Genomic DNA, 21,822 nt, shown 5'->3' on the forward strand with positions numbered 1-21,822 from the left:
CCTTTCCCCCACCAATTTAAACTTATCAGATCTCCCTGTTCTCCTTTTTATTTTTTGCCTAGCATTAGTACTCTTTGGATGGCCAGCCTCCTTGCTGATTCTTCTTCATTTCTAATGATGAAAGAGCGAGTGATGGTGAATCTAATTAAAGGGTCTTTCCAAAAGAGTAAATCTGTGGGTCCCCGGCCAATGATGCAGTTCAGCATTGTTGAATAAGACTACTGCCTAGCTAACATTCACCGACTACCTTCTACATCCTGGGATTTGAGCCGTATACGTTACTTTTTTTCATTCTTGCTTTTCCCCATTGTCTTCAGTCCAGTGATGCTGTTTAAACAAGAATGTGTTGAGGTGGGAAGGCTGCAGAATTGATAGCTGCTAGTTTTATATAAGGCACATACACCCCTTAAAATTTTTGTAAGATGGAAATAGTTATTCTTACCAGGGTGTTGGGAGGATTCAATGAGAACAAACAGGTAAAGCACATGACACATTATATGGTCTACTGGAAATACCTAACAAACAACGTTCTTCCTATCCTCCTTTGTGAAAGGCAGCTAATAATGCAAATATTAGTTATACCCATTATTTCACCAACAGGATGTTATCTTTATTAATTTTTTTAATTTTATTTTTTATTTTTTAAAATTTACATCCAAATTAGCATATAGCGAAACAATGATTTCAGGAGTAGATTCCGTAATGCCCCTTCCCCATTTAGCCCCTCCCCCCTCCCACAACCCCTCCCATCACCCTCCGTTTGTCCTCCATATTTATGAGTCTCTTCTGTTTTGTCCCCCTTTCTGTTTTTATTTTCTTTTTGTTTCCCTTCCCTTATGTTCATCTGTTTTGTCTCTTAAAGTCCTCATAGGAGTGGAGTCATAGGATTTTTGTTTTTCTCTGACTCATTTCACTTAGCATAATGCCCTCCAGTTCCATCCACGTAGTTGCAAATGGCAAGATTTCGTTCTTTTTCACTGCCAAGTGATCCTCCGTTGTATATATATACCACATCTTCTTTATCCATTCATCCCTCAATGGACATTTGGGCTCCTTCCATACTTTGGCTATTGTTGATAGTGCTGCTATAAACATGGGGATGCATGTGTCCCTTTGAAACGGCACACCTGTATCCCATGGATAAATGCCTAGTAGTGCGATTGCTGGGTCGTAGGGTAGTTCTATTTTTAGTTTTTTGAAGAACCTCCCTACTGTTTTCCAGAGTGGCTGCACCAGCTTGCGTTGCCACCAACAATGCAAAAGAGATCCTCTTCCTCCGCATCCTCACCAACATCTGTTGTTGTCAGAGCTGTTAATGTTAGCCATTCTGACAGGTGTAAGGTGGTATCTCATTGTGGTTTTGATTTGTATTTCCCTGATGGTGAGTGATGTTGAGCATTTTTTCATGTGTCGGTTGGCCATCTGGATGTCTTCCTTGGAGAAGTGTCTATTCATGTCTTTTGCCCATTTCTTCACTGGATTATTTGTTTTTTGGGTGTTGAATTTGATAAGTTCTTTATAGATTTTGGATTCTAACCCTTTATCTGATATGTCATTTGCAAATATCTTCTCCCATTCTGTCGGTTGCCTTTTAGTTTTGCTGATTGTTTCCTTCACTGTGCAGAAGCTTTTCATTTTGATGAGGTCCCAGTAGTTCATTTTTGCTTTTGTTTCCCTTGCCTCTGGAGACCTATTGAGTAAGAAGTTGCCGTGGCTGAGGTCAAAGAGGTTTTTGCCTGCTTTCTCCTCTAGGATTTTGATGGCTTCCTGTCTTACATTTAGGTCTTTCATCCATTTTGAGTTTATTTTTGTGTATAGTGTAGGAAAGTGGTCCAGGTTCATTTTTCTGCATGTTGCTGTTCAGTTTCCCAGCACCATTCGCTGAAGAGACTGTCTTTATCCCATCGGATATTGTTTCCTGCTTTGTCAAAGATTAGTTTGCCACATATTTGTGGGTCCATTTCTGGGTTCTCTATTCTATTCCATTGATCTGAGTGTCTGTTTTTGTGCCAGTACCATACTGTCTTGATGATTGCAGCTGTGTAATACAGCTTGAAGTCCGGGATTGTGATTTCTCCTGCTTTGGTTTTCTTTTTCAAGATTGCTTTGGCTATTCTGGATCTTTTCTGGGTCCATACAAATTTTAGGGATATTTGTTCTAGTTCTGTGAAGAATGCTGGTGTTATTTTGATAGGGATTGCATTGAATATGTAGATTGCTTTGGGTAGTATCGACATTTTAACAATATTTGTTCTTTCTATCCAGGAGCATGGAATCTTTTTCCATTTTTTTGTGTCTTCTTCAGTTTCTTTCATAAGCTTTCTGCACTTTTCAGTGTATAGGTTTTTCACCTCTTTGTTTAGATTTATTCTTAGGTATTTTATGGGTTTTGGTGCAATTGTAAATGGGATTGATTCCTGATTTCTTTCTGTGGCTTCATTGTTGGTGTATAAGAATGCAATTGATTTCTGTGCATTGATTTTATATCCTGCAACTTTGCTGAATTCCTGTAACATTTCTAGTAGTTTTTTTTTTTGTGTGGAATCTTTTGAGTTTTCCATATAGAGTATCATGTCACCTTCAAAGAGTGAAAGTTTGACCTCCTCCTGGCTGATTTGGATGCCTTTTATTTCTTTGTGTTGTTTGAGTGCTGAGGCTAAGGCTAAGACTTCCAATACTATGTTGAATAACAGTGGCGAGAGTGGACATCCCTGTCTTGTTCCTGACCTTAGGGGGAAAGCTCTGAGTTTTTCCCCATTGAGGATGATATTAACATTGTGTCATTCATATAAGGCTTTTATGATCTCGAGGTGTGCTCCTTCTATCCCTACTTTCTTGAGGGTTTTACTAAGAAAGGATGCTGTATTTTGTCAAATGCTTTCTCTGCATCTATTGAGAGGATCATGTGGTTCTTGTCCTTTCTTTTATTGATGTGATGAATCACATTGATTGTTTTGCAGATATTGAACCAGCCCTGCATCCCAGGTGTAAATCCCACTGGGTTGTGGTGTATAATTTTTTTTTTTTAATTTTTTTTTTTTTTCAATGTTTATTTATTTTTGGGACAGAGAGAGACAGAGCATGAACGGGGGAGGGGCAGAGAGAGAGGGAGACACAGAATCGGAAACAGGCTCCAGGCTCTGAGCCATCAGCCCAGAGCCTGACGCGGGGCTCGAACTCACACACCGCGAGATCGTGACCTGGCTGAAGTCGGACGCTTAACCGACTGCGCCACCCAGGCGCCCCAATTTTTTTAATGTATTGTTGGATCTGGTTGGCTAATATCTTGTTGAGGATTTTTGCATCCATGTTCATCAGGGAAATTGGTCTATAGTTCTCCTTTTTAGTGGGGTCTCTGTCTGGTTTGGGAATCAAGGTGATGCTGGCTTCATAGAGTTTGGAAGTTTTCCTTCCATTTCTGTTGTTTGGAACAGCTTCAGGAGAATAGGTGTTAATTCTTCCTTAAATGTTTGGTAGAATTCCCCTGGAAAACCATCTGGCCCTGGACTCTTGTTTTTTGGCAGATTTTTGATTACTAAGTCGATTTCCTTACTGGTAATGGGTCTGTTCAAATTTTCTATTTCTTCCTGTTTCAGTTTTGGTAATGTATGTTTCTAGGAATTTGTCCATTTCTTCCATACTGCCCATTTTATTGGCATATAATTGCTTATAATATTCTCTTATTATTGTTTTTAGTTTTGGTGTGTTGGTTGTGATCTCTCCTCTTTCATTCTTGATTTTATTTCTTTGGGTCCTTTCCTTTTTCTTTTTGATCAGACTGGCTAGTGGTTTATCAATTTTGTTAATTCTTTCAAAGAACCAGCTTCTGGTTTCATTGATCTGTTCTATTTTTTTTTTTTTTTTTTGGTTTCGATAGCATTGATTTCTGCTCTAATCTTTATTATTTCCTGTCTTCTGCTGGTTTTGGGTTTTATCTGCTGTTATTTTTCCAGATCTTTAAGGTGTAAGGTTAGGTTGTGTATCTGAGACCTTTCTTCCTTCTTTAGGAAGGTCTGTATTGCTATATACTTTCCTCTTATGACTGCCTTTGCTGCGTCCCAGAGGTTTTGGGCTGTGATGTTACCATTTTCATTGGCTTCCATGTACTTTTTAATTTCCTCTTTAACTTCTTTGTTAGCCCATTCACTCTTTAGTAGGATGCTCTTTAGTCTCCAAGTATTTGTTGCCTTTCCAAATTTTTTCTTGTGGTTGATTTTGAGTTTCATAGCCTTGTGGTCTGAAAATATGCACAGTATGATCTTGATCTTTTTGTACTTGTTGAAGGCTGATTTGTGTCCCAATATATGGTCTATTCTGGAGAACGTTCCATGTGCATTGGAGAAGAATATATATTCCACTGCTTTAGGGTGAAATGTTCTGAATATATCTGTTAAGCCCATCTGGTCCAGTGTGTCATTCAAAGCCATTGTTTCCTTGTTGATTTTTTGATTAGATGATCTGTCCATTGTTGTGAGTGGGGTGTTGAAGTCTCCTACTATTATGGTATTATTATCAATTAGTTTCTGTATGTTTGTGTATAATTGATTTATATATTTGGGTGCTATCACATTTGGAGCATAAATGTTTACAATTGTTAGGTCTTCTTAGTGGATAGACCCCTTAACTATGATATAATGCCCTTCTTTGTCTCTTGTTACAGTCTTTATTTTAAAGTCTAAATTGTCTGATATAAGTATGGCTACTCCAGCTTTCTTTTGTCGGCTGTTAGCATGATAGATGGTTCTCCATCCCCTTACTTTCAATCTGAAGGTGTTTTTTGGATCTAAAGTGGGTCTCTTGTAAACAGCATATAGATGGATCCTGTTTTCTTATCCATTCTGTTACCCTATATGTTTTGATTGGAGCATTTAGTCCATTGATGTTTAGAGTGAGTACTGAAAGATATGAGTTTATTGCCATTATGTTTCTTGTAGAGTTGGAGTTTCTGGTGTTCTCTGGTCCTTTTTAGTCTTTGTTGCTTTTGGTATTTATTTATTTATTTATTTATTTATTTATTTTCTCCCCTCAGAGAGTCCCCCTGAAAATTTCTTGCAGACTTGGTTTAGTGGTCAAGGACTCCTTTAGTTTTGTTTGGGAAACTTTTTATTTATTTATTTATTTATTTATTTATTTTTTTTTTTTTTTTAAATTTTTTTTTTCAACGTTTTTATTTGTTTTTGGGACAGAGAGAGACAGAGCATGAACGGGGGAGGGGCAGAGAGAGAGGGAGACACAGAATCGGAAACAGGCTCCAGGCTCCGAGCCATCAGCCCAGAGCCTGACGCGGGGCTCGAACTCACGGACCGCGAGATCGTGACCTGGCTGAAGTCGGACGCTTAACTGACTGCGCCACCCAGGCGCCCCTAATCTCTCCTTCTATGTTGAATAACAGCGTTCCTGGATAAAGAATTCTTGGCTGCATATTTTTCCAATCCAGCACATTGAATGTATCCTGCCACTCCTTTCTGGCCTGCCAAGTTTCTGTGGATAGTTCTGCTGCAAACCTGATCTGTCTTCCCTTGTAGGTTAGGGACTTTTTTTCCCTTGCTGCTTTCATGATTCTCTCCTTGCCTGAGTATTTTGTGAATTTGACTATGATATGCCTTGTTGATGGTTAGTTTTTGTTGAATCTATTGGGAATCCTCTGTGTTTCCTGGATTTTGGTGTCTGTGTTTCCCCTGGTTAGGAGTGTTTTCCACTATGATTTGCTCACATAACCCTTCTACTCCTATTTCTCTCTCTTCCTCCTCTGGGACCCCGATGATTCTGATGTTGTTCCTTTTTAATGAGTCACTGATTTCTCTAATTCTTAAATCATGCTCTTTTGCCTTAGTCTCCCTCTTTTTTTTTTTTTTTTTTTTGCTTTCTTATTCTCCATAAGTTTGTCCTCTATGTTGTTGATTCCCTGCTCTGCCTCATCCATTCTTGCCACCACGGCCACCATTCGACATTGCAGCTCTGTTATAGAATTTTGTATTTCATCCTGATTAGCTTTTACTTCTTTTATCTCCATAGAAAGGGATAAATGGAGATATCTATTTTTGATCCCAGCTAGTATACTTATTATTGTGATTTTAAATTCTGGTTAAGACACCTTGCTTGTATCTGTGTTGCTTATGTCCCTGGCTGTCGTTTCTTCCTGCTTTTTCTTTTGGGATGAATTCCTTCATTTCATCATTTTGAAGAAAGAAAAGGAATTAATGAGCTAAAAAAATTAAAATTAAAAGATTGAAAACAACACACACCACACACACACACACAAATCAAATAAATGATGCTAGATCCTAGGTCTTTTTTGGTCTGGGTGTTCAAAGGTGCTTGATAGATTAGAGAAAAAAGGGGAAAAAAAGGAAAATGTTGGAAAATTTGAAAAAATGAGTACAATGAAATAGAATAAAATGAAATGATGGAAGCAAAATTGAATTTGAAAAATTTACAAAAAAGTAAAAAACACAGTGGAAAAAATTAAAGAAAAAGTTTTTAATAAAAATTGAAAGTAAAAATATTTTTTTTCTCTTTCTTCATTCAAGAAAAAGAAAAGAAATGAAAAAGAAAAAAAAATAAAATTGAATAGATGGGTCAGCAAACAGACTGAAATACGATTGAAGTTACACCGGTTACATTACGTCGTTACGTTCTCCTGGAAGTGGAACTATGAAGCGCTTTACAGTCTGTAAACTAAGCAGGAAGAGAGATTTGTGTTGTTCCTGAACAGCGAGGTTGGCCCAGTTGGGCGGGGCTTAGTGTAACGGCTCTGTTCTCCACTAGATGGCGCTGCTTAGCTTACGGGGTGGGTTGTTCTGAGGCATGTAGGTGCATATGCGCATGCGCGGGAAGGGTGAAAATGGCGTCATCCAGCTATCCAATCTCCAGTATGAGAACTGTGTTCTCCCGGATCAGCAATCACCCACCCGTCCTTTGTCTCCGGCTTCCGTCCACTCCCTGCCTTTACACTGTCTGTGAATAAGCCGTCAGGTTGCCAGGCGGCACCTGCCTCCTGATTTTTATCTCAGATGTGGCTGTTTTTCCCGATCCCTTATTTCTGAGGGACTGCGGCTTTGACCCGCTCAGACTTTCTGTGTGAGGGGCTCACCGAGCACTGGCTGGGTGCCGGCCGCCCCCAGGAACATTCGCGGGACCGTGCTGCTGCCGACGCCCAGAGACCGCGGCCGGGTGCCAGCCTGTCCCAGAGAAAGTTCACGCGATCACGTAGCAGCAGCGTTTCAGGGATTATGGCAAATCACAACACACATCCGGCACCAGGCTTCACCCCCAGTGACCTTGTTCCAGCACCAGCGAATGTGGCTGTCTCCGCTGTCTGCTGGCACTTTGCCTGTGCGGGGGCTACACAACCTCTACCAGATGTCCTCCCAGCAGGGGAACCGCCTCTGCCATGTGGCCTGAAGACCCCTGACTCCACTCTGCCCTGGGGATTCGCCCTTCCCACCAGGTATGAGCTGCGGAGTTTCAGACTCTGTGCTCCCCCTGTTTACAGAGTCTCAATAGAATTTTACCCCTCTCCTTTCTCCTTTCTCCCTTTTTGGTTCAGTCCCTGTGGCTGTTTCCACTTTTCCACTGTCTCTCCAGCTGCTTTGGGTGGGGGGCGCTTTTCCCATACTCTCCCCCCTCCATCTCTGTCCTCTCTGCACAAGCAAAAACAGCCCCCTGCCCTCTGCGGCTTCTCTCTCCCCTAGTTCACCTCTCCGCGCCGTGTACCTGCTGAATTCTGTGGTTCAGGTTGTGCAGATTGTGGTGTTAACCCTCAAATCAGTTTTCTAGGTGTGCAGGATGGTTTAGTGTTGGTCTGGGTGTATTTCATGGACGCGAGACACACAAGAAACTTCCATGCTCGTCCACCATCTTGGTTCCTCCTGAATTATGGTTTCCAAAAAATTTGTCCATTATCTCTAATTGTTTTTTTTTCACAAAAGTCACCACTACTTTGATTTCTAAAGGCATAGATAATGTTGCCTTTTAAAAACCTTTTATAATTGAATGCAAGCAACATGTTTCTTCTTTCATTCTGTTATGTTTGTGAGATTCAGCCGTGTATTAGCCTGTAACTGTAGGTTATTCTTTTTTATTGCTGGGTAGTATTCCATTGTATAAAAACACTATAACTTATTTATTCATTTTACTGTTCATGATCACTTGGGTCATTTCCAGTTTTTATTTTTTTGTTATTATAAATGAAGCTTCCATGAACATTTTTGTATACTTTTGATGCACTTATGAATATGATTTTGGGGTGTTCATAAGAGTGAAATGTTGGGTCACAGAGTAGATAATAATTTTGTTAGACATTGCTAAGCACTTTTCTAAAGTGGTCCTACCAGTTTATATTTCCATAATCACTGTGAGAGTTCCAGTGTCCACATTTTCTGTAATCCTTCCTTTCTTCCTTCCTTCCTTCCTTCCTTCCTTCCTTCCTTATTTATTTTTTATTTTGATGGAGAGCACAAGCAGGGGAGAGGGGCGGAGGGAGGGAGGGAGAGGGAGAGGGAGAGAGAGAGAATGAATCCTAAGCAGACTCTTTGTTCAGCATGGAGCCCGACACAGAGCTTAATCCCTTGACCTTGGGATCACGACCTCAGCTGAAACCGAGTCTGAGGCTCAACTGACCGAGCCACCCAGGCACCCCTTATTTTTCTTCTTTTAAATTTTCGCTATTCCAGCAGGCATGTAGTGGGTGTGTAGGGTAGTGTTTTCTCATTTTTACAAGTTCTAAAAAACAAAAATTGTTTTGGACTAGCGTTAGATTTCTAGAAAAGTTGCACAGGCAGTATAAGGAATTCCCACATACCCTTCACTCAGCGCTTTCTGTGTTAAGCATCTCACGTAACTATTACACATTCATCAAGAATAGAAAGTTAACATTGATTAAAACCATAAGAAGTATGTTACTATTAAATGCACTACAGACTCTATCTGGATTTCACCATTTTTTCCCCATTAGTGGCCTTTTTCTCTTTCAAGATTAAATACAGGAGACTTCTTTGCATTTGTTTTTTTTTGTGTGTGTGTTTTATTTGCACTCTTCTGATGACTAAAGATGTTGCATAGCTTTTCATGCACGTACCGATCATTTGCATATCCTCCTTGGTGAACCTCAAGCCTTTTCCCTGTTCTCCTTTTTGTTGTGTTTCTTTTCTGTTTGTGGGAGTCTTTGTATATCCTGGAGTCCTTTGTAGGAGATTGGTATTGTGAACTATCTCATTCTCATTCTCTCGATGCTGTTTTTTGATGAACAGAAGAAATTCTCCATCTTATTGAGTAACATTTCCTTTTGCGGTTGTATCTTTTTAGAGCAGCTTTATTGCGGTGTAATTGACATATAGTACACAACATTTATTTTTATTAAAGATTTTTAATGTTTATTAATTTTTTTTTGAGAGAGAGAGAGAGAGAGACAGAGCACGAATCGGGGAGAGGTAGAGAAAGAGGGAGGCACAGAATCGGAAGCAGGCTCCACCCTCTGAGCTGATTGTGGGGCTCAAACCCACAAACTGCAAAATCATGACCTGAGCTGGAGTCGGATGTTCAACTGACTGAGCCACCCAAGTGCCCCTAACCTTCACACGTTTAAGTACAATTTGATAAATTTTTCTTACCTTCTTAACCTTTTTGAAGTGTACAGTTCATTAGTGTTATATATATTTACAGTGTTGTGTAATGAATCTCCAGAACTTTTTCATCTTGCAAAATTGAACCTCTCTACCCATTAAACCTCAATTCCCCGTTACTCCCTCTTCCAGCCCCTGGAAATCACCATTCTACTTTCTCTTTCTATGACTTTGACAATTTTAGATACCACACGTAAGGGTGATCATGCACTCTTTGTCTTTTTATAACTGGCTTATTTCACTTAAGATAGTATCTCAAGATTCATCCGTGCTATAGCATCTCACAGAATTTTTCTTCCTTTTTAAGGCTGAGTAATATTACGTTGTATTTGTGTACCTCATTTTGTTTAAGCATCAATGGACACTTGGATTGCTTCCAACTCTAAGCTACTGTGAATCATATTACTGTGAACACGGGCACGCAGAAATCTCTTCAAAAATTCTGCATTCAATTCTTTTGGATATATATCCAGAATTAGGATTTTCAGATCATATGATAATTCCATTTTTAATATTTTGAGAAATTGCCAGGAATTACTGTTTTCTGTATGGCTGCTTTTATGTTTCCAGGAACAAGGTTTCTCTACATCCTCACGAAGGATGTATAAGGTGATATCGCTTTGCAGTTAAAAACATTTTTTTAATGTTTATTCATTTTTGAGAGATGGGGGGAGGGGCAGAGAGAGGGGGAGACACAGAATCCGAAGCAGGCTCCAGACTCTGAGCTGTCAGCACAGAGCCTAATGTGGGGCTCGAGCCCATGAGCCATGAGATCATGACCTGAGCCAAAGTCGGATGCTTAACTGACTGAGCCTCCCAGGCGCCCCTCTCTGGTAGGATTTTGGTGGTCTCACATTTAGGCCTTTCATAATTTTGAATTTATTTTTGTGTACGGTGTAAGAAAGTCGTCCAGTTTCATTCTTCTGCATGTTGCCGTCCAGTTCTCTCAGCACCATTTGCTAAAGAGACTGTCTTTTTTCCATTGGATACTCCTTCTTGCTTTGTTGAAGATCCATTGGCCACATATTTGTGGGTCAAGTTCTAGGTTCTCTCTTCTATTCCATTGATCTGTGTGTCTGTTTTTGTACCAATACCATACTGTCTTGATGATTACTGCTTTTTAAGACAGGTGAAAGTCTGGGGTTGTGATGTCTCCAGCTTTAGTTTTCTTTTTCAACATTACTTTGACTATTTGGGGTCTTTTGTGGTTCCATGCAAATTTTAGGGTTGTGTGTTCTAGCTCTGTGAAGAATGCTGGTGTTATTTTGATAGGGATTGCATTGAATATGTAGATTGCTTTGGGTAGTATTGGCATTTTAACAATATTTGTTCTTCCTATCCAGGAGCATGGGATTTCTTTTTTCACCCAATTTCTTTTTCCAATGAGTTTTTCCATTTCTTTGTGTCTTATTAAATTTCTTTCATAAACTTTGTATAGTTTTCAGTTTTATTTATTTTATTTATTTTATTTATTTATATTTATTTATTTATTATATTTATATTTATATAATTATATATATTATATTATATATATTTATTTATATTCAGTTTATTTATTACCTCTTTTGTTAGGTTTATTACTAGGTATTTATGGGTTTTGGTGCGATTGTAAATGGGATTAATTCCTTGATATTTCTTTCTGTTGCTTCATTATTGGTGTATAGAAATGCAACTAATTTCTGTACATTGGTTTTATATCCTGAGACTTTGCTGAATTCCTGTAACAGCTCTAGCAGTTTTTTTGGGTGGAGTCGTTCAGGTTTTTCATATAGAGTATTATGTCATCTGCGAAGAATGAAAGTTTGACTTCTTCTTTGCCAATTTGGATGCCTTTTATTTCATTTTGTTGTCTGATGGCTTAGGCTAGGACTTCCAACATTATGTTGAACAACAGTGGTGAGAGTGGACATCCCTGTCATGTTCTTGATCTCAGGAGGAAAGTTCTCAGTTTTTCACCATTGAGGGTGATATTAGCTGTGGGCCTTTCATGTATGGCTTTTATGATTTCAAGGTATGTTCCTTCCAAACCTACTTTCTTGAGGATTTTTATTAAGAAAGTATGCTATCTTTTGTCAAGTGCTTTTTCTGCATCTATTGCCTGGATCATATGGCTCTTATCCTTTCTTCTATTAATGTGGTGTATCACACAGTTTGATTTGTGAATACTTAACCAGCCCTGCAGCCCAGGAATGAATCCTACTCGATCATGGTGAAAAATTCTCTTAATGTACTGTTGGCTTCGGTTTGTAGTATCTCGTTGAGAATTTTTGCTTCCAGGTTCATCGCTGGTCTGTAATTCTCCTTTTTAGTGGGGTCTCTGTCTGGTTTGGGAATCAAGTAATGTCGGCTTCAAAGAATGAGTTTGGAAGCTTTCCTTCTGTTTCTATTTTTTGCAACAGCTTGAGAAGAATAGGTATTAACTCTGCTTTAAATATCTGGTAGAATTCCCCAGGGAAGCCATCTGGCCCAGGACTCTTATTTGTTGGGAGCTTTTTGATAACCAGTTCAATTTCTTTGCTGGTTATGGGCCTGTTAAAATTTTATATTTCTTCCCATTTGAGTTTTGGTATGTGTGGATGTCTAGGAATTTCCCCATTTCTTCCAGATTGTCCAGTTTGTTGGCATATACCTTTTCATAGCGTTCTATTAAAATTGTATTTCTCTGGTGTTGGTTATGATCTCTTCTTTTTCACTCGTGATTTTATCTCTTTGGGTCATTTCTCTTTTCTTTTTGAGAATTCTGGTGAGGGGTTTATCAATTTTGTGTATTCTTTCAAAAAACCAGGTCTTAGATTTATTTATCTCTTCTACTTTTTTTTGGATTCTATATCATTTATTTCTGCTCTAATCTTTAGTGTTTCCCCTCTTCTGCTGGCTTTGGGATTTATTTGCTGATGCTTTATAGCTCCTTTAGGTGGAAGGTTTGGTTGTATATTTGGGACCTTTCTTGCTTCTTGAGATCGGCCTGAAATGCATTGTATTTTCCTCTTAGGACTGCCTTTGCTGCATCACAAATGGTTTGGACTGTCATGTTTTCATTCTCATTTGCTTCCATGTATTTTTAAATTTCTTCTTTAATTTCCTGGTTAAGTCATTCATTCTTTAGGAGGGTGTTATTTAACCTCCACGTATTTGGGGACTTTCCAAATTTTTTCTTGTGGTTGATTTTCAAGTTTTATAGTGTTGTGATCTGAAAATATGCATGATATGATCTCAATATTTTTGTTGAGGGCTGTTTTGTGACCAGTATGTGATCTGTTTTGGAGAATGTTCCACGTGCACTCAAGAAGAAAGTGTATTCTGCTGCTTTAGGGTGAAAAGTTTTAAATATATCTGTTAAGTCCATCTGGTCCATATGTCATTCAGAGGCATTGTTTCCTTATTGATTTTCTGCCTAGATGATCTGTCCATTGTTGGAAGTGGAGTATTAAAGTTACCTACAATTACAGTATTATTATCAATAAATTTGCTTATGTTTGTAATTAATTGATTTATATATTAGGGTGCCTCCATGTTGGGGGAACAGATATTTACAATTGTTAGTTCTTCTTGAGGGACAGACTCCTTAATTATGATATAATGCCCTTATTCATTGCTTGTTACAGTCTTTATTTTAAAATCTAGTTTGTCTGATGTAAGTATGGCTACTCCACCTTTCCTTTGACGTCCGTTGGCATGATAGATTCTTCTTCATCCTCTCACTTTCAATCTGCAGGTGTCTTCATGTCTAAAATGAGTCTCCTTTAGGCAACATATAGATGGATTTAAAAAAAATTTTTTTTTCCAACGTTTATTTATTTTTAAGACAGAGAGAGACAGAGCATGAACGAGGGAGGGGCAGAGAGAGAGGGAGACACAGAATCGGAAGCAGGCTCCAGGCTCTGAGCCATCAGCCCAGAGCCCGTAGATGGATTTTTTAAAATCCATTCTGATACCCTATATCTTTTGATTGGGGCATTTAGTCCATTTACATTCAGAGTGATGATTGAAAGATATGGATTTAGAGTCATTGTGTTATCTGTACATTTCATGTTCGTGGTGATGTCTCTGGTCCTTTGTAGTCTTTGCTGCTTTCCACTCACAGAGTCCCCTTTAGGATCTCTTGCAGGGCTGGTTTAGTGGTTATGAGCTCCTTCAGTTTTTGTTTGTCTGGGAAAGACTTTATCTCTCCTTCTAGTCTGAATGACAACCTTGCTAGATAAAGAATTCTTGGCTGCATGTTTTTCCTATTCAGCACATCGGCTATTTCCTGCCACTCCCTTCTGGTCTGCTAAGTTTCAGTGGACAGATCTGCTACTACCCTTATGTGTCTACTCTTGTAGGTTAAGGACCGTTTGTCCCTAATTCCTTTCAGAATTCTCTCTTTATCTTTGTATTTTGCCAGTTTCACTATGATATGTTGTGGTGTTGTCCTTTTTGTTGATTTTGAAGGGAATTCTCTGTGTCTCTTGGACTTGGATGCCTGCCTGTTTCCTCCCCCAGATTGGGGAAGTTATCAACTATAATTTGTCCAAACAAACCTTCTGCCCTTTCTCTCATTCTTCTTCTTCTGGAACGCCTATGATACCAACATTGTTTCGTTTCATGGAATCACTTAGTTCTCTAATTCTCTTCTCGTGATCTAGTAATTTCTTTTCCCCTTTTTTTCAGCTTAATCATTTCCATAGTTTTACCCTCTATGTCGCCTATTCTCTTTCCTGCTTCTTCCATCCTTGCTGTCGCTGTATCTAGTTTATTTTGCATCTCAACTACAGCATTTCTAAATTCATTGTGAGTAGTTCTTAGGTCTTTGATCTCTGTAGCAAGAGTTACTCAGGTGTCTTCTATGCTTTTTCAAGTCCAACTATTTGTCTTATGGCTGTTAGTATTCTAAATTCTTGTTCAAATATATTGTTTGTATCTGCTTTGAGCAATTCTCTGGTTGATTTCTTCTTGAATTTTCTTTTGGGGAGAATTCCTCCATTTTGTCATTTTGGCTAAATTTCTATCTTTTGTGTATTTAAAAAAATTTTTAATGTTTATTTATTTTTCCAAGATAGAGAGACAAAGAGCATGAGTGTGGAAGGGGCAGAGAGAGGGAGATACAGAATCTTAAGCAGGCTCCAGGCTTTGAGCTGTCATCACAGAGCCCGACGTGGGGCTTGAACTCACAAACTGTGAGATCATGACCTGAGCTGAAGCCAGATGCTTAACCGACTGAGCCATCCAGGCGCCCCATCTTTTGCATGTTTGAAAAGCTTGTTATGTGTCCTGCACCTGAAAGTACTCCTATATTAAAAAGTGCCCAGGGCCTGGCACTTTAGGAAGTGTTTTTGGTGAATGTTGCATGAACTCTGTTGTTGCATTTTGGCTGCTCTATCTCACTGGTTAGTCCCCTGCAGAGCTCCCCCTTGCTTATAGTGGTGGAGTGTTTGGACCTTCAACCAGGTGTGCTTTGATTGATTTATTGAAGTAACCCTTGGGGCGCCTGGGTGGCGCAGTCGGTTAAGCGTCTGACTTCAGCCAGGTCACGATCTCGCGGTCCGTGAGTTCGAGCCCCGCGTCAGGCTCTGGGCTGATGGCTCGGAGCCTGGAGCCTGTTTCCGATTCTGTGTCTCCCTCTCTCTCTGCCCCTCCCCTGTTCATGCTCTGTCTCTCTCTATCCCAAAAATAAATAAACGTTGAAAAAAAAATTGAAGTAACCCTTGAAAAAGAAAGGAAAGGGGGGTGGGGGAAGCCTGATCCCATAAAAAGAGAAAAATAAAAAGAGAGAAAATACCAAACAGAGAATCAAAAACTGTAAGGCTAAATCCAGAGAAAGAGAAGGGAAAATAAAGAAGAAGAAAGAGAAAAGATGGAAATGAATAGAATAAAAATGCCTGGTCCACACACACACACACACACTAGATATATATATATATATATATATATATATATATATATATATAATGAGAATTGACTAGAAACAAATCAGAAACTATGAGCCTGATTCTAAAAGAAAAAAACAAAAGGGAAGAAAGAAAAATAATAAAATAAAATAAAATAAAATAAAACAACAAAACAAAACAAAACACAGTTGTCTATTGGTGCCTGGGATTGGCGGCTGTGCTGGTCTGGAGGAGAGGCCGGCTGCCTTGGGTCAGTCAGTCTTGCTCCAGTAAGCAAGCAGTTGTGAAGCATGCAGGTATGGGGTTTGGTGTAAGTGAGTCCTGCCTCCACTGGAGGCTGTTGTGCTGCTCCCTGAAGCCCCACTGTGTTGGTGATGGGGGGGCGTGGAAAATGACAACACCCTCCCTGGACCAGGTGTCTCAAACCACACTGTTCAGGCGGTCTTCAGATAATGGTGAGGGAAGTCAGCTTGCCCTGCTCCACAGTCTCCCATTCCTCCTAGGTGCTCGGGCTGGGATTCAAAACCCAATGTCTTAAAGGACCCTGCACTGTGATGACCCTGTTCTGAAGCTGATTAAAGGCCTTTGGATGGCACCAGGGTCTTTTGTCCTTGGGGAGGCAATAAACCTTCCCAAAATTCTCCAAGAAGGGGGCTGTTCTCTCCCAGTGTGCCCCTGAGATCGCCACACTGTACTATGTGTTCAGGGGCTGGCTCCCTCCTCGCTAGGAGTGTGCAAGGCTTCCAGCTCTGTTCCAGAGAGAGTCGCACACCTTTGTACCTCCAAGTTTCAGCTCCAGAGGCTTGATCCTGTTGAGCTATCTCCCTCCAACCGTGGAGATCCTTCTGCCACTCCTCAGATAAATTTCCTGGGAGTTCCAAGTGATTTGATCTCAATACAACTGTGTTTTAAAAAAAAAAAATTTTAGTGTTTATTTATTTTTGAGAGACAGAGAGAGACGGCATGAGTGGGAGAGGGCAGAGAGAGAGAGAGAGGGAGACCCAGAATATGAAGCAGGCTCCAGGCTCTGAGCCCAGAGCCCGGAGCCTGACGCAGGGCTCGAACTCACAGACCACGAGATCATGACCTGAGCCGAAGTTGGACGCTCAACCGACTGAGCCACCCAGGCACCCCTCAATACAACTGTGTTTGAGGGACAAGAAAATCCTGGTCCCTCTACTTCTTTGTGATCTTAACCTGACCTCCTCAATTTCTTTTAATGTTAAGCAATATTCCATTGCCTGGGTGTGCCATAGTTTATTTATCCATTCACCTACTGAAGGGCATCTTGGTTGCTTCTAAGTGCTTCATTGGCAATGATCAATAAAGATGTTATAAATATGTATGTACAGTTTTTTTTTTGTGTGGACATGTTTTAAATTCATTTGGGTATTTACCAAGGAGCAGATTGCTGGGTCATATAGTAAGAGTATGTTAAGTTTTGTACCATTTTGCATTCCTGTCAACAATGAATCAGAGGTGTTATTTTTCTACATCTTCACCAGTACTTGATGTTGTCAGTGTTTTAATTTCTGCCACTCCAATAGGTTTGTAGTGATGTCTCATTTTTCTTTACATTTTATTAATAATTTATTTACTTTTTAAATTTACATCCAAGTTAGTTAGCATGTAGTGCAACAATGATTTCATGAGTAGATTCATTAATGCCTCTTACTCATTTAGCTCATCCCCCTCCCACAACCCCTCCAGCAACCCTCTGTTTCTTCTCTGTACTTGAGTCTCTTATGTGTTGTCCCTCTCTCTGTTTTTATATTATTTTTGCTTCCCTTTCCTTATATTCATCTGTTTTGTATCTTAAAGTCCTCATATGAGTGAAGTCATATGATATTTGTCTTTCTCTGACTAATTTTGCTCTTTGCTCTAATACCCTCTAGTTCCATCCACATAGTTGCAAATGGCAAGATTTCATTCTTTTTGATTGCTGAGTAATACTCCATTGTATATGTATACCACATCTTCTTTATCCTTTCATCCCTTGATGGACATTTGGGCTCCTTCCATGCTTTGGCTATCGTTGATAATGCTGCTATAAACATTGGGGTGCATGTGCCGCTTCGAAACAGCACACCTGTATCGCTTGGATAAATGCCTAGTAGTGCAATTGCTGGGTCATAGGGTAGTTCTATTTTTTGAGGAAGTTCTACTTTTTTGAGGAATCTCCATACTGTTTTCCAGAATGGCTGCACCGGTTTGCATTTCCACTAGCAGTGCATAAGAGATCCTCTCTCTCCACATCCTCGCCAACATCTGTTGTTGCCTGAGTTGTTAATATTAGCCATTCTGACAGGTGGAAGGTGGTATCTCATTGTGGTTTTGATTTGTATTTCCCTGATGATGAGTGATGTGGAGCAGTTTTTCATGTGTCAGTTGGCCATCTGGATGTCTTCTTTGGAAAAGTGTCTATTCATATCTTTTGTCCATTTCTTCACTGGATTATTTGTTATTTGGGTGTTGAGTTTGATAAGTTCTTTATAGATTTTGGATACTAACCCTTCTCCCATTATCTACTCCCATTATCCCAAATATCTATCCCCATTCTGTCAGTTGCCTTTTAGTTTTGTTGATTGTTTCCTTCACTGTGTAGAAGCTTTTTATTTTGATGAGGTCCCAATAGTTCATTTTTGCTTTTGTTCTTTCTTTTGGGGTGAATTCCTTCCTTTCATCATTTTGGAGGAAGAAAAGGAATAAGGCAAAAAAAAATTCACATTAAAAAATTAAAAACAACACACAAACAAGTCAAACAAAGGATGCTAGATCCTAGTTGTGTGTTGGTATGGTTGTTTAAAGGAGATTGATAGATTAGAGAAAAAAGGGAAATATAAGAAAAAAAGGAAAATGTTTGAAAATTTGACAAAATGAATATGATGAAATAGAATAAAATGAAATGATGGAAGTAAAATAGAATTTGAAAAATTTACAAAAAAGTAAAAAACATAGTAGAAAAATATTAAAGAAAAACAATATTATAGTAGTAATCAGAAAAGATTCAACACATTGTGCACCCATCAAAACATCAACTCTTGCAATGAATTTTTTTTAAAAACCCAACTCCTTTTAAAAACTGTAAAAACATAGGATGAACAATTTATGTAATATCTAGTGTGTGTGTGTGTGTGTGTGTGTGTGTGTGAAAGAGAGAGGGAGAGAGGGAGAGAGAGAGAGAGAGAGAAGAAGAGAGTGGTAAAGAGAGAGGGAGACACTCTCAGGAATTTCTTTTACCAGAGAGTCACTTGAAAAACTAAACACATATCAGAAAACGACTTGGTGAACGTTCAAAGAGGAAGTACTGACTTTATAGAAAACTATTATTCAAATACGAAAGCCTTGTGAACCTTCTTTACTGTGAACTAATAATATGGAGTGCTATCAGAGTATGTCAGGAAGGAGAAATACCTTTGAAGTCTATTAAGCAGAGCCTTGAGGGCTGAGTGGGCATGAGCCAGAGAACTCCATGGACTGGCTTTGTCTCATGGTAGGCTCTCATCAAGGAGGCCCTCATCACACGTGTCCTTCTTCCTGTCCATCGACAACTACTCCCTTCTCTTATCTCATTAGGCCTGTGGTTGATAATGCTCACCACTGTTACCAATCTCAAAATTCTGTGTGATCTCTAGTACTTTACATACACCATGCTCAAGATTTCATAATTAATTCCCCTATTAAATTCTCCTCAAATTATCCAAAATAAACACACCCATTTGTGGGGCACCTGGGTGGCTCAGTCAGTTAAGCTCTGACTCTTGATTTTGGCTCAGCTCATAATCTCATAGTCTCTTTGAGCCCTGCCTGCATTAGGCTCTGTGCTGACGATACCGAGCCTGCTTGGGATTTTCTCTCTTTCCCTCTCTTTCTGCCCTTCCCCCTCTCAAAGTAAATAAGCAAACAATGAATAAAAGGATTTTAGGGGTGCTTGGGTGGCTCAGTCAGTTAAGTGTCAGACTTCAGCTTAGGTCATGATATTACAGTTCATGGGTTTGAGCCCCACATGGGGCTCTCTGCTCTCAGCACAGAACCCACGCCAGAATCTCAGTCTCTCTCTCTCCCTTCCTCCCTGGTGCTCTCTCTCTCAAAAATAAATAAACATTTATTATTATATATATATTTAAAACATTTTTTGAGAGTGGGGAGGGGTCAGACAGAGAGGGAGATACAGAATCCGAAGCAGGCTCCAGGCTCTGAGCTGTCAGCACAGAGCCTGATGTGGGGCTTGAACTCACAGACTGTGAGATCCTGGCCTGAGCCGAAGTCGGACGCTTAACCGATTGAGCCACTCAGTCGCCCCAAAAAATAAATAAACATTAAAAAAAAGCTTTTAAACACACCCATTTGTGGTTTATATATACAATGGAATCCTACTAGGCAATGAGAAGGAATGAAATCCTGCCATTTGCAGCAACGTGGATGGAACTGGAGGGTATTATGCTAAGTGAAATAAGCGAGGCAGAGAAAGACAGATACCATATGTTTTCACTCATATGTGGATCTTGAGAAACTTAACAGAAGACCATGGGGAGGGGAAGGGGACAAAGAGTTACAGAGAGGGAGGGAGGCAAACCATAAGAGACTCTTAAGGACTGAGAACAAACTAACGGTAGATGGGGGGGTGGTGAGGGAGTGGGGAAAGTGAGTGATGGGCAGGGAGGAGGGCACTTGTTGGGATGAGCATGGGGTGTTGTATGGAAACCAGTTCAATGATAAATTATATTAAAAAAACCAACCAACCAAACCAAAAAGAATAAATTATGATGACATGTTAAAAAAATCCTTATTGATATGGGGGAAAGACAACGAGCATTTGAAAAAATGAAAATGGTGATTTTGAGTATGTACAACACAGCTATCTGAAGAGGTTAAGTCTCTGTCTACATAAATGGGAAGAGAGATCGGGGCAATGATATAAATGGGGATGTATCAGAATATAGGCAATTGGGAGGCAGCAGAGCCGGGGGTTCATGATGACCGTAACAGAGAGGATGATAGATGGCCACAAACTGGTCATACGCCATTACAGTCAGAAAAAAGTTGTCCAGCTCTCCAAAAGGCAAGAAAGAATATACTGGGATGATGCAGTCTACATAAGTAAAGACATCGTTCCATGTCTGGAAGTTGAGCAGCATCTTTGGGACAGTGGTGAAGGGGAAGCAAATGTCTGTTGAGGGCAAGTTGGCAAGGAAGAAGCACATCGGAATGTAGAGGTGAGAATCTGAGGTGATGGCCAAGATGATGAGCAGGTTCCCAAAGACAGTGACCAGGTACATTGATAGGAACAGTCTGAAGAGCAGAGGCTGCAGCTCTGCCTTTTCTGAAAATCCAAGGAGGATAAATTCTGAGACTCGTGTTTGGTTTCCTGGTTCCATGTAGCTGGTATGACTGCCAGGAAGGGGGGGAAACAATTATTTAGCGAAACAGGCAGTTATTAACAACTTAAGACACCATAGTTTGTATGTGACACCCGATTAATTCATTAATTCCCATATTTTATCTATGGATCTGCTGTTTTTTTTTAACCTTTATTTATTGTTGAGAGAGACAGAGAGAGTGTGAGCAGGGGAGGAACAGAGAGAGAGGTAGACATGGATTCTGAAGCAGGCTCCAGGCTCTGAGCTGTCAGCACAGCCTGACGTGGGGCTCGAACCCATGAACTGTGAGATCATGACCTGAGCTGATCAGCTTACTCAACTGAGTACTCAGTTGAGACACCCAAGCACCCCTTGGTCTATTGTTATTTAGTCTGATTATCAAAAGGACCCCCCATGTGCCCCATCTTTTCTTCTGTGCTTTGGCCAACAAATATTTTTAAGTATTTATTATGTACCAAGCATTATTAATGGCAGTGAAAAATCCATGCCTGAAGTGTCAGGAAAACAAATTTTTGCCTTCAAAGAAGTTATATGTAAGGGTGTTTGCTGGGGGTGGGAAAGAAAGTATCAGTAAGTCAGTGGTGGTAAACATTTTCAGGTGAAATGATACTAGCCAAGGAGATTAGAGAAAAGAACATAAAAATTGACAACACTTTAGCTAGGCGAGGAGAACAAGAGATGGCTCAAAATTAATAAAAGGATAATTGAAAGAGGAGACATTACAATTGATAGCATGTACACACAAAGGATCATAAGAGAATACTGTGAACAGTTATATGCCAACAAATTAGATAATTCAGAATATATGGATAAATTTCTAGAAACACATCTTACCAATAGTGAGTGACGAGTCAATAGGAAACCTGTAACAGACTAATAAGCAAGGAGAGTGAATCTGATAGTAAAAAAATCTCCCGACAGGGAAAAAGCCTAGGACCAGATGGCTTTACA

General features: G+C 39.7%; 1 protein-coding gene across 1 annotated transcript; it reads right to left on the minus strand.

Annotated features, from left to right (window-relative positions):
- Positions 1-7,089: 7,089 nt before the first annotated feature.
- On the minus strand, positions 7,090-20,868 carry LOC124522893 (olfactory receptor 7A5-like). The gene is made up of 2 exons (XM_047094574.1): positions 20,472-20,868; positions 7,090-7,181 (listed from the first exon to the last, which is right to left on the minus strand). The coding sequence occupies exons 1-2, from the start codon at positions 20,866-20,868 to the stop codon at positions 7,090-7,092; spliced, it is 489 nt and encodes a 162-aa protein (XP_046950530.1).
- Positions 20,869-21,822: the final 954 nt, after the last annotated feature.

Source organism: Lynx rufus, unplaced genomic scaffold (assembly GCF_022079265.1).
Source record: "Lynx rufus isolate CCGP_SWC_20201006 ecotype Redwood Valley unplaced genomic scaffold, mLynRuf1.p SCAF_4, whole genome shotgun sequence".
In the NCBI taxonomy this organism is placed as follows: domain Eukaryota; kingdom Metazoa; phylum Chordata; class Mammalia; order Carnivora; family Felidae; genus Lynx; species Lynx rufus.